At 48.2% G+C, this 13,720-nt stretch overlaps 1 protein-coding gene across 2 annotated transcripts in view; it reads right to left on the reverse strand.

The window, feature by feature from the left end:
• The window catches only part of Piwil4 (piwi like RNA-mediated gene silencing 4), a 37,397-nt gene that overhangs the window by 15,917 nt on the left and 7,760 nt on the right, over nt 1–13,720 (reverse strand). Inside the window, exons 5-10 of one of the 2 annotated variants that reach the window (XM_006990518.4) lie at nt 10,992–11,113; nt 9,129–9,209; nt 8,244–8,441; nt 6,615–6,726; nt 1,664–1,787; nt 599–716 (exon numbers count right to left, since the gene is read on the reverse strand). In XM_006990518.4, the coding sequence (XP_006990580.1) occupies nt 599–716; nt 1,664–1,787; nt 6,615–6,726; nt 8,244–8,441; nt 9,129–9,209; nt 10,992–11,113 (755 nt within the window). Of the gene's footprint in view, nt 1–598; nt 717–1,663; nt 1,788–6,614; nt 6,727–8,243; nt 8,442–8,915; nt 8,974–9,128; nt 9,210–10,991; nt 11,114–13,720 lie in introns of those variants that run through there. The other variant, XM_042280425.2, reaches the window with a different exon arrangement.

Genomic DNA, 13,720 nt, shown 5'->3' on the forward strand with positions numbered 1-13,720 from the left:
AGGGATGATTTGGAGTTGGTATATGCAGATTTCTCCTGGGAACATTTGAATACTTTGGCTTGGGAGCGGATGGGGGAATGATAAAGGATGGGGGGAAAGGAATTCAGTTTTATCTTCTAGAAGAGACAAGGCTGCAGTACCCGTGAATGCACTATAGGGGGGCGACGTGCACTAGACTGGGCCCATTAGTGTGGACAGGGGAGGGGCTCAGGAGCCTTTACTCCTCCTGGAGCTTTGGGCAGTTGATGGGTGCTGGGAGAGGGAATCATATTCCTCAGTGGCAAGGACACTAGTAAATTGTCCTTTATCACGCAATACACCCACACTTTTGTAGGCGACTCAAATTAAACGCAGCAGGGCACCAAAAAGGCATGGAAGTAGGAGGGCTTCTGGGGAAGAGGTTCAGTGGGAGAGACAGGACAATCATAGGGGACTACGACCAAAGCACAGTACATACGTATATATTTCATGTATATGAAAGTATTAAGGAATAAATATTTTTAACACAATAAAAATAATTTAGCTTCAGAAAATTCTCAGGCTACACCTGCTTGGAGGACCAGCGTCTTGTCTTGTCAATAGAGCACGTGGCCTGTACCTCTGGATGTCATCCACAAGCCGGGCCAGCTGCTGCTGCCGTCCCACGGGACTGAGCTGAGTTTCTTCAGCCACTGCCTTCATCAGGTGGAAATCTGAGGTTGCCTGGCTGGACAGGCCTGTGAGGAGCAAGCGAAAGCCACGGAGAAAATCACAGGCAGAAGGGCTGGCCCCGCCTAGGCATGCTTCCCACTCAAATGAGTAAGACTCGCCCCCTGTGGAACGCTGCCCAGTGGAGAGGCAAGCCCCAGGAGTATTAAGAGTTCCCAACAGCTGAGTGTGGTGCCACACACCTGTAATCCCAGCATTCAGGAGTTCTAGGCTAGCCTGGGCTACAAAGTCAGCTCAAGGTCAGTCTAGGTTACATAGTGAAACTGTTTCTCTCTTTTTCTTTAAAAGAAATTTGGGGCTGGAGAGATGACTTGGTTGTTAAGAGCACTTGTTGCTCTTCCAGAGGACTTAGGATCGATTCTCAGCACCCATACGGCAGCTTATAACCATATATGACTTCAATCTCAGGGGATCCAGTACCCTTTCTGACCTTTGTGGGCACCAGAAACACATGTGATGCACACAGCACAGACCAAACATTATATACATAAAATAATAAAACAGGAAAATGGGGGGGGGGCTGGAGAGATGGCTCAGCAGTTAAGACCACAGACTCAGGCAGGCTCTGCTATATAGTGAAAAATGACACTCAGGTGGGTTCTATATATAGACAGTGAGAACTGCTTTTTGGAAACTGGTGCATGAAGAAACTCGGGGTCATTCTGGTCTCACTCTAACAAAGTAGCCTGGTCTCCCCCCCAAAAAAGTCATGTGATTTCCTCGACCAGTAAACCTCAAAAACACAGCAAAAAAGGCAGATTGGCCTCTGGAAATTACCCAGAGATTGGTCTGGCAGCAAGTTTACGAAAGAGGTTCCAGAGGGCACTTCACGCTCCGCTGGCCTCACTATTGTCTAAGCCACTTACAGGGCCCCTTGTCCCTGTTATGGGAACACTCTGGCATTCAGCTAACGTAAGGGGGGGGGGGGGCAGTGGAGCTCTACACCAAACCTTACCTGTGAGAAAGCAGAGCTCCGGGATCAGGTGGACCATCTGAGGCTCCGTGTTACCAGTCCTCTTTCTTTTCAGCAGACTAACAAGCACTGGCTGATTTAGGTCAGATAAAGTGATATTGTATTGCTATAAAATACAAGATTAATGGGGGACAGCAAATGTGGACACAGAGCAGAGGGGCATCCTTGGTTACAAGCCACGCACAAACCCCAAGCGAGTCACTGAGTAAATCTTTTTACTATTCCTTACAACTTCCAGGACTCATCTTTTCTACCTTTAATTATCTTTCATTTTTAATTACATTTTAACCTAGTGTAGTGTGTTATATGTGTGTGTCAATGCATTTATGTTATGATACAACTGTGTACTGTGTACTCTGGTGTCGCCTTCCATTATGTGAATCCTGAAAACTTCAAATTCAAATCATTCAGGCTTGGCAGACAGTCTTGGCCTGATGAGCCATCTCACTGGCCCTGTATTATCCCTTAGATTGAAACACCATTTTTAAGACTTCATATATATATATATATATATATATATATATATATATATATATATCCCCCCGCCCCCGCTCTGGGTTTCCTCCAGATTCCAAACAGCCTTCAGCTGTCTGTACACACACTATGACTGAAGCATTTGCCCCATGGTTCTAGCCACCTAAATTCACCTTAACAATGTCCACATACAAGTTGCAGGCCAAGGTTATACTGTACTCAGTTTCCCAAAAGAACACGAGGGTCTTTGATACCCAGGATGGTACTGTGCAGCAGGGAAAGAGAAGCAGCTGAGAACTGACGGGAGATTTGATACCCAGCTCTTGTGTGCACCTGTCTTCTATGAAATGGGGGCACCAGCAGTTCGCAGGGGAACCACTCAGCCGGTGTGTGGTTGAAGATGAGTCCTCAGCAGCTGTCTGGAAACACTCTTCTCTCCCCTTCCCAAACATGAAGTTCACCTTGCCAAAAGTCCATTTCCAAAGGCAAATCATAACTAATAGTAACTTCCAGTGTAACTAAGGACAGGACTAGAATTATAAAATTATAATCTATAAAATACCTAGGAATTATGTTTTATTGGCCACCATGATAACTATGGGCATACTATGCAAACTTTTCTCTAGTCCAATAAGGACTTTTATTCTTTAAAATGAAGACCAATTCAGGAATGTGGGGTTACAGTTGTGAGCACAGCAGATACTGAGGGAAACTGTTCAGAGAAACCTTTCTCAAGAGTCTATACAAAACTTCATTAATGGATTCAGTATAGGTTGCTGGAACACTTTCTTCCTCTAAGGAACTGAGCTGGACACAGATATGGGAGAGAAAGAGTCCTTCTGTTAACCACATTCTCTACACAGCAAAGCTGCACACATAACAGACCACGCCCATGGGGACACACCCTGCACGGGCCCTCAAAATGAGTTCCGAGGGCTCCACAGCTGGAGAGCTGGGATTTAACCTGCGACTTTGTGCCACACCACAGGGCTTGAGCTGGGACGTCAGGGGAACTTCATGGAGGCGGAGTCCAAGAACAGAACAGTCAAGAGTAATAGACCCTACAGACCAGCTCTGCCAGACCTGGGCTACCTGGGAAGAGGGTCCCCTGCTCATGGCACAGGCCAAGCATTGCTGAAGCGGCTGTCCAAAGGTAGATTTTTACCTTCTCCATGGACCCAACTGTCTAAGAATTTTCAAGTATTTTCCATAAGATAATGTTTTCCACTCTGAAAATAAATAGAAATTTAGCATGCATTTCCTAGTTCAGAAAGTAAGACATTTTGAAATCTGATGTGATTGTGTTTCCTTTCCTCCATAATGTCACAAAGCAAGCGAATTCACCACAAAAAAGGAATGGGTCTTTTCATGGTGCCCTTTTTAGAAAATGACAGCTCCTAAAATACATTTGTTCAAAAAAGAACCAATTCACTGGTGTGGTACAGAAACCCAACCGTCTAACCAAGTACGGGTTTAATGCGCACACTCAGAGCACATATTATGTACACTCAGAGCACATATTATGTATAAGATGCCTTACTGCGCCACCAGGACTCCAAGGCACCTCTGCTCTAAAGAAGATGTGCCCAGAAGCAGTGTGATACACTGGAGTTTGCTCGCCTTCTGTGTGAGTAACAGAAAGTCAAGTCAGAAAGCTGGTCACAGACTAGGCAACACTTGATCCTGAAGCTACAATCTGACCTAGTGATAGAAGAGAAAGGTACAGTGTGGCTTCGTGCAGGGATCTCGGGCACATGCACAGGGCCTGGGCCGTTCGTGACGAGCATGTAGACAGGGATACAGCAGGATGGATGAGTCGGAGGGAGGGGGGATGCCGAGGGAGATGAGGCTAAAAGGCGGGATGGGCCAAGCTGTGATTCTAGAGATGAGGAAGAGGAGGGTGGCAAGGGTCTCCACCACCTGCCTGTGAGTACAGTGTGCAGCATTAGGTTGAAGGCACTGGACGCACTACTGCCATGCGAACTGCTCACACTACACCGTGAAGGGAGATACGATGCCCTAACAGGCAGCTTTAGGTCCCTCACTGAGCTCTGAGTGTAGGACTTTGCCTAAGTTACACAGCTAGAACCATGCCATGCCCTTGTCACTTCGAGGAGGCTTATGTCCTTAACCACATGCCTGGGCAACCTTTACAGAAAGCTCCTCTCCAGTGGCAGAGACAGTGAGGAGACAGGGACGCAAGGAGACCACAGGACTGACCACATCCCCTACCCAATGGGGCCCTACACCGACCGGACAGTGGACTAGGCCAGGGAGGCGTGCCAGAGAGAATGCCATGGTAAAGGTGGAGGAGAGCTCATCCCGGTGGCTGCTCAGTGAGGGAGTGAGGGCCAAGAGGAGGAGGAAGAAAGCAGAAACATTTCCAGCTGACATGCACCATCCTAAGAAGGAATGGGGGCGTAAAGATGTCCAACTGAGACGGCCGCAGGACATTCAGGCAAATAACACGTTCGGGAAGTGCGTGTGTAATGCAGAAGTGGAGGAAGGCCCAGTTACTGGAGCAGATTCAAACTACAGTGGAGGGAGCAGGCCGGCAGGAGCCACAGCAAATGACAAGAGAAGGAAGCAAACCATGTCAAAAGAGACCGACAGAAATCAACCTGAAACTCAGGGGAGAGCCACGGAGGAGAGCCACGGAGGATGTGACCAAGCGGTCAGGTCAGAGAGTGGGCGTGGTCACGGAGGTCTAATGTCATTGTGATACACAACACAGTATTGTTCATTGTAGTCAGCCTCCCCCTTCAGCGTGGAATGCCAGCATGCATTCCTCCTGCCTGACTGGCTTTCTCCACCAGCCAGTCTCTCTCACCTCCCTCCACTCTGCCCTCCCTGGCTTCTGGCAACCCCTGTTGCACCAGCTAAGCCAACGAGCCCACCCGTTTCAGATGCCAGAGGAAGCTGTGCAGTGGTGTCTTCCTGTGCCTCACTTCTTTCATGTAACAATGATTTCAGGGACACAATGGATCAATGTCCCAAATACACTATCTACCCATGAAAAAAATTACTGATAAGTAAGGTGGGAAAAAGCCACTGAAAGCCACTTAGGCTGACAAAGGTTGAGTGATTTAGACCCTGACGGTGCTATTTCTGCAGTGACAAAGCCAGATGCCTGACCCGTGACACTTCCGGGAGGGAGAACTAAAGAGGACTTGGAACCACCACAGCGGGTCTCCAAACGTGGCTAAGGAGGAAAAGAACCTTTCCAGGAGATGGGTGAGGATCAAGTCAGCTTTCTGTTTTTCAATTCCGCTGTGAGATTTAAATGATTACAGAGAAAGCACCTCTTCGGAAGCCTAGAAAGGGCAATATAATTGCAAATGAACACGGAGCTTCCGGAGGCGGCAAGAGACTCCACCAGCTCTTGAGTGTCTGCTATGGGATAGGAACTCAGCTGACAACATAAGGTGCCCAAAAATAGTTCAAAGCATGCCTTGAGGAGAGATTCCAGGGGAGGGGGCAGGCCTGCCCCTAGCAGTGATGCTGAGTTCAGGGATAGCAAGCCTCCCGGACCAGCACCACACACTCCCAGGAGACAAGCTGCCTGGCTGAGAACTGAAGGTTGGTCAGTGCTTGTCTGGCTTATCCGAGAAGAAGAAGCGATGTACATGAACATGAACATGAACATGCATGCACAGGGGGGAGACTGAGTCACGAGCCACAAAAGGCCAGTGCTCCCACACCCAGAATGGTTTGGGAGATGGGGGGGGGCAGACAGAGAGAGATAGACAGAGAGACAAAGACAGAGACAGAAAGACACAGAAAGAGACACAGAAAGAGAGAGAGAGCAGAGAGAGAGTGTGTGTGAGCATGCAGTGGCCAGATCAAACTCCACAAGGACTTTTACAACTGACTCCTAAGGAAGGAGAGCCATGGAAACATCAAAGCTTGTGTGTAACATGATCAGATACGATTTTAAGGCCGATTACTAGAGGAAGAAAGAATATAGGAGGCAGGGTGGGGGTCCTAGCCAAGCCAGAGACAATGAGGGTAGAGAAGAAGCAAGTAAGAGAATGAGTTATGTGGGAGGTAGACTCACCGTGACAGTTCAGGGAATTTTCTGGAAGGAATAGTGTTGTGGTCAACTTTTGTAAAATGTTCCCTACAGACTCCTGCATTTGAACATCTGATATCTAGCTGGAAGCGTCATTTTAGAGGTTGTGGTAGCTTTGGGAGGTGAGGTTGATGAAATGGGTCACTGGAGGGTGGATGGGCAACCTTGAGGCAACATCTGGTTCACTCTGCAGTATGACCAGCCAGCTTCCTGACCCTGCTCCCACTGCCTCCTCACCATGGTGAAATGATCCCCTGGAACTGTAAACCAGAAGAAACCAGTCTCCCCTTAAATTGCTCCTTGTTAGAAAGGTCACAACCACAAGAGAAGTAACTAAACAGGGAGCACTGTCCCTGGGCTAAGGAAGGACACGGGAACCACGCCTACCTGCTTGTAGTAATCCACGTATGTGATCTCGGAGCCGTCCCGCTTATGAAAGGCATGTGTAGGCTTCACAGACCAGTCAATGTCGTCGATACGGTATGTCTTGTTGTTGTATCTGGTAAATTTGAGACACTCTGAAAACACTTTGCCAAATCACCTTAGGTACATGGCTACCACACCACTATCTTGAGTTAACTCAAAATACAAGGTCCACTCCTGAGATTATGGGAGACACTGCTATAAGCATAGTCACACCTCTGTGCCACACAATCAGCTCTTAACTGAGAAGAGTGTGAATTCTTCAGATCTCTGCATTCCAGCTGATGGACTCAGCAAGACACAGCCCACAGTGTTTGTCTCACCGACAGAGCCTAGCTCAAGGTAAGTCATTCTTAAATGTCCCTATGGTGAAATTCCATTCAGCTTCCCTGCCCTCCTCTGGTATCATAGATCAGCTCCCAGGTAGTCCTCATGATAAAAAAAAAAAAAAAAATACCAATCCATCTGGCCAATCACACAATTCTGGAATCCTGTTAATCTCTCATGTCGGACTGACCCTCAGCAAAACAAGAACCAGCGGGCCAGGCCGTTCCAAGTTCTTTTTGCTCTTTCAGCAGTATGATCTCCTGTGGCCTGGCCTGCAGCAGACACCTCCAAGGCAGGTGTCCCAGAGCTCCACATACCTTACAAGGTGTCTCTGTAAGAGCGTGGCAAGCTAATGCATCAAAATACACACAGGAGGGCAGTGCCTGTGCCTGGGAAGGTTCACCTTCACCTAGGCTCAGCTAGACTACCCCTCTGTTGCTCAGCCCAGGAGACCAGCGCTGAGATCAAAGTCCAGACCAGGATAGTCACTGGGATGGTCCAGAAAGGAAATCAGTCTTTCACAAGCTATTGAGAACCCAGGAAGACTCCTAGCCTGTCGATGTTTGATTTGGCTCATTGTTCATTGAGGGTAAACTACATTGATAGACCCAGGAACTTACAAAGGGGTGATGTATACCCTTTGTCTAAAAGGCCTCAGAGGGGCTGGAGAGATGGCTCAGAGGTTAAGAGCACTGACTGTTCTTCCAAAGGTCCTGAGTTCAATTCCCAGCAACCACATGGTGGCTCACAACCATCTGTAATGAGATCTGGTGCCCTCTTCTGGCCTGCAGTCATACATGCTGTATACATAATAAATAAATAAATCTTTAAAAAAAAAAAAAGGCCTCAGAATCTCGGGGTGCGGCCGGGGAGCGAGCACCCACTCTGTCTTGTAACACAACACAATGACCATGAAGAGGCGACCTAAGCAAAGCCCTCCAGGGAGTGGCTGGTTCTCAGAGGGGACGGGGCCACCAGGAGCTCCAGAGCTGGGTGTGGGGAGATCTGAGTGGTGGGGAAGCCGACACTGGGAACCAGGCAGAGGTCCTGGAGCAACACAGTGCAGGCCACTGAGGGCCGGGGGAAGACGAAGACGGCAAGAGAAAACACAGAGCCAGCCATGCTGACTTGGGGCGGTCCAGAAATCGGAAGTGACTTCAGAAACACACAGGCCTTCCACAGGGGCGAGCCAACCAACAACCCCCACTTCCTGTCCCCAGAACTCTGGCCAGTGTGACTAGGTAGCAGTCAGGGGCCAGCCCTTACCGGGTAAGGACAATGAGTCCCACTAGCTCTTTCTGGCATGTCTCAGTGAAGTGGGACGTGCCGGTTCTGAAGCAGAGATCAGTCATGAATTCCAGAACAGTCTCATTTCGGAGGACTTTGTAGCTCACGTCAGCATTGAACAGGAGTCTGCTTTCAAACTGGGACACAGAAATGGCAAACCCAGGCCACAGGGACAATCTTCAGAAACAGATAAAAAAACAACAAACACAGTACTTGATATTTAAAACATACTACCAGGAAAACCTGTAACGACGCTGACACAGTGAGTTTTCATTCTAACTCTCTGGAGGTCATGGCTTTTTTGTTTTGTTTTTTCCTTTTGTGCCATTTTCTCCAGTTACTGACTGAACGTGCTAGCTTTTTTCAGCTGGGGTTTCTTCAAACATAGATTTAGGATAAAACAACTGTGAATAAAAATTCCAAACGGAGCCCTGGCACTTCAGAGCCCACATTTCTGGTAGGGGCTGTTCTGGGTGTTGCAGAGTGCTCCCCAGAACCTCTGTCAGCTGCTCCGGCTACCCTAACTTCCTTTCAGAGAGGGCACAGGATGCCAGATGGATTTCAAAATGAAACGTTCTGCTTTTGTTGCTGGCTGCCCACAGAAAACTGAGTTCCGAGTCCCTTCCAGAAGTTATGACTTAGCACACTAACCAAAGAACAAACACTTCTGGCTTCACATCTGGGTTCACTAGTCCCCCCAACAAACAAAACATGAAAGAACACTTGAAAATTCCAAAAGCTCATTGCATTCCATATTCCAGACACGTGACACCTCACGGGAGGCAGAACAGCAGGGTACTGGTGCAAAAATTATGCCCCTTGAATCTTGCCATCTCACGGGAACAGAAAACAAAAGAAACATACTTGTACTGGGGAATCTCCACTGGTTCTGAAGGCTTATAGAAGTTCCGTCCAATCTGGTACATTCTCAACTTTTTAAAGATCCTGGAAGCATAGTTTTGGAATCTTTGGTAAATGTTCATCACAGTGTTGAATTCAACTTTTGGGGGCTGGGGAGACAGTTCAGTGAATAAACTGTTTGTTACAGGAGCAGAAAGGGCTGAGTCTGGAACTCCAGAAGCCATGGAAAGCAGGACAGAGCTATAATCCCAGTCCTCCTGTGGGGTGGTGGGAGGCAGCCACGGAGAATCCTCCCAAGTTCACGTGCAGCTAGCTTGGTGTAAGCAGCAGCGAACAAGAATGAGAACTTATCTCATACAAGGAGGATGAGGACCAACAGAGGAGACTGACCTTTGACCTCCACACACACAGAGATATGTGCCCCCCACACGTACACACACACACACACACACCACTAGAACAAACACTAAATATACTTGAGTATATATTTGTAAGAACTATAATTCCATAGTTTAAAAAGATATAGCTGACATTTTTATTTTTGTTTTTTCAAGACAGGGTTTCTCTGTGTAGCTTTGTGCCTTTCCTGGAACTCACTCTGTAGCCCAGGCTGGCCTCAAATTCAGATATCTGCTTGCCTCTGCCTCCCAAGTGCTGGGATTAAAAGCATGTGCCACCACCACCTGGTTTAGTTGACATTTTTATACACTTAACTACAATAATATAATCAATTCTGTGTAATTGTAATTCTAGATGACTATAACATGCAGTCATGCCATGTACTGGGCCCTCTGACCCTCCCTGTTTTGAAAGGAAGAGGCTGTTTTTGACTAGCCACTCAAGTTCCCTGGTGTCCCACATCATTGTGACACTATCTTTGGCAACTATCCTGGTTACCTCTGGGAAGGAGTGATGGTGTCCAGTGCATGGGGAAATGTAAGCAGCTTTGAGTCAGAACACAAGAGGGCCCTCTGGTGACTTGGCTGCTAATGTCACAGAGGCCAGTCTCCCACATGTAAAGTCAGGGTGTGTGTAACAGTGCGCAACAAACAATATGATGAAACACACTGGAAAGCATCTTCCACGTGTCAGCTGGTGGAGCGTGGTCCTCCCTCCAGGGCACGGAGGGTCAAAGAGACCAGAGAAGGCATTTGACTAACTCTAGGAAGTGGTATGTTGGATACAGAGGAAGTTACTTATGGGCCCAAATATTTTGGAAAGCCCCAAACTTCCTGACCTCCTCCCCCTCAGTCTCTGGTTGAATAGAAGTTGGCATCTCTATGACAGAGTCACAAACACAGCATTCTGACACACACAGGCACGCAGTGCTGTGTGGATCCTGGCACACACACAGTGCTGTATGGAGGGGATTATGCATTGGTCAAATCCCTTCACCCCCGAGGTAACTGTGAATCACATGACCCTCACTCCATTCTAAGGACTGTCGAAAGCTTACATACAACCACTCCTCTTTCCCAACTCATGCTGTGAAGAAAGATCTGGGGCTTGGGATGGAGCCAGGGCAGAACACAGCTGGTGACAGCCTCCTATGTCCCAAACCAGCCAGCTAGAGGAGAAACCAATCCCCCACCTGGCCATCCTACTCAGTGAACTTGAGTCTGGGGTCAGAGTGCGGCAGCACAGAGGAAATGGAGGAAAGGCTAAAAGCAACACGGCCTAACCTTGGGATAAGGCTGAGTAAAGAGGGTTTGGGCCAAAGAGTGGCTGAGACGGCTCGTGTGCCATCTTACCGCCAGAGTAGATCAGCGTCCTTGAAAACTCATCCCAGAGCTGCTGCTGGCCCGCTCCCCACGCAGCACGGACGCGTTCATACCCAGGCTGTATGCCGAAAGGTCAATGACTTACTTTCTGAAGATGACGTTGAGGAACTGAATGCACACTGGGGACCTTGCGGACAGCTGGCTCGTCAGAGTGAGCGTCATCGTGACAGTCTCACCTCTCTGGGTTTCACTTGTCAGTTCTGTGACCTGGGAAAAGGGGGAGGTGAAGGCACAGCTCATCCTCAAGTGTCCGGAACGCAGACACGAGTTTAAAGCTGTCGCACACATGAACAACAATGGAGCTGGGGGCGATGGCGTGTGGAATAACCTGATCCCCATTCGGGGATCAAATTACTTTAAAAGCCTGATAAAGACATTCCCTCAAGAAAATCCATGTGTGTACATATAGAGAAGCAATGTACATTATCTTTAGGAGGTAGCAGAATGCCTGGCCCCTTCCAAGTTCATCAATTCCTGAGAAATTCCTCAAAAAGCTTATTCACAAAGCAGGAAAGTGGGAGAGAGGAAATCCTTCAATGAAAAGGACCAGACAGGAGGGTGAGAAAGATGAGGGGAGCAGAGAAAATGTGGGAGCTAGGATGGGAAATTTCATTCTATTAATAAAAGTTTGCAAAGGGCTGGTGAAAGCCTTAGGGCTCACCTAAGATGAAGCTGTTTTAGCAACCTAAGGACCACAGGGAGAGGCTCTGTATCAGCTCCTCAACTAAAGAAAAGCCTAAGTCACCAAGGGCTGGAGAGATGGCTCCTCCTTCTTGCAGAGGACCAGAGTTTGTTCTTAGCATCCACACTGGGCTGCCACTGCTGCTGTAAGTCCAGCTCCACAGGATCTCATGCCCTCTTCTGCACTGAAGACACTTACATGTGCACACACACACACACACACACACACACACACACACACCACATCACATATAATTAAAAAATAAAAATAACTCTTTAAACAGCTACAAAATAAAACCTCTAAGCTATGCAAAGCTCAGTACAGGATTTTTAAATACAAGCATTCACACATCAGTCAATAAATGTCAATGATCAGGGGTTTTTCACAGGGTGGTGAATCAGAAGTCAGCTCATTAGCAAGCATCTGCATATTCGCTGTTACCTTCTAGTTACATTGTCAGTTTTTACAGCAGGAACTGGACAGCAGAGATGCAAAGAGAAACTTGTCCCTCCGCACTGGGTGGGGTACTGCCCTGGGGAGACTCCTGGTCTCAGACAACTCATGCCAAAATGGCAAGTTACCGAGATCTCACCAAGGTCAAGGTAAGTCCAATCCACAGGAGCAGGAGGGACAGACATCCTGCTCCCAGCCCCGTGGGGACCTCAGACAAAGGATGTGGACAACAACGGGAGTGGGAGAAGAGCTGAAGGGAGTTGGCAAGAGGCAGTGTTGGAAACTGTATTTCTCAACAGCTTCCCAAGATCAAACACTCCATCCCCCCTGATCCTTTCTCCAAACACCAACTGCTCCTGCACTTCCTCCGTCTGTTCCTGGACCTGCCGCTCCAGTCCCCAGCTGCTAAGCTCCCGGTACACATCCCCCTCCCCCCCATACACACACCCCCCACCTCACCCCACCCCACACACACCCCACCACCTGAGCAATCCACAAGTCTCAGTCTATCCACACTGCAATGTCTCTACGAGATTCTGGCTGTTCTGGTACTACCATACCATGTGCTTAGAGACACTATGGAGGCTGCCCTACAGTCTACTGTGTGACCTGGAGGAAGCTGTGTCGACGCTCCAAGCTTCTCCGCAATCTCTAAGGTGGGAGGGAGGCCAGCTGGAGTTCCAGGACTATGAAGATAAACAGGGCACTCCAGGATCTTGTCTTCACGCAGAGCACAGGCACTCACAGAGTTCAATAGAGAGCAACACTCAGGACTTTTCTTTTATTCAAGTCCTTCTGACACACTGCCCAGGCTGTTCCATCCTTCTTCCCACCCCCTTCAGGAAACTTCAATAGGATGTGACGGGGAGACTCTCTTGTGGTGCTTCACTGGTCCAGGAAGACACACTTCTCCCTACCTTCAGGGCCACTTCCACACCTTGCTAATTAAACCTCTATGACCAAGTTTCTCAAATACGCCCCTTCCCTTCTGCCCTTCCCCACTGTCCCCTGCTCTGATCCTGAGGTCCTTCCAGAGACACTAATCATAACTCTCACAGGCATCCTGCTTCTCACCATGCTGAGTTCTGACTCTGAGGTAAGATCCTCAAGCTCTCTGAGCTCCAGGAGTGATAAGAGAGTTAAACACACAGTGCCATTAGGAGCCTGGCAGGGCACAGGGACACAAACGTCGTCTGGTAGATAAAACAGCAGCATAAAGGAAGCTGTTCTTTAGACCTGCTAAGCACAGAACTCTACACTTAGTAAGTGCCCGATAGATGCTAGTATAATAAAAGTGCTAACTCAATACTAATTATTACCAAGGCACTTAAGCTATTCTATCTCACTGTGTTTATTTGTGACTCTGATGTTAAGCTGAAAGCCTTTTAAAGAAAAAGACCCCTGTAGTACTTGTCTTTATTTCCTACACGGTGCTAACACCCTACTAAGTACACAGTTGACTCTTTCTAAGTACACAAAGGTGGCAAATAACTATGAGTGAATGAACCTCCCAGCAGACAGATGGAGTATAACACTGGAAAGCCATGAGGCAGCTGGAAGGCAGCTTCCAGAAGTATGGGCCGAGTGTCATGTAACGCAAAGGGACTCTTCAGACCCTAATAAGCACCCTAGAAAGGTGGAAACTGGCAGCAGTGGAGGATGATGCCCAAGTCCAGGAG

This window comes from Peromyscus maniculatus, chromosome 7 (assembly GCF_049852395.1).
Source record: "Peromyscus maniculatus bairdii isolate BWxNUB_F1_BW_parent chromosome 7, HU_Pman_BW_mat_3.1, whole genome shotgun sequence".
In the NCBI taxonomy this organism is placed as follows: domain Eukaryota; kingdom Metazoa; phylum Chordata; class Mammalia; order Rodentia; family Cricetidae; genus Peromyscus; species Peromyscus maniculatus.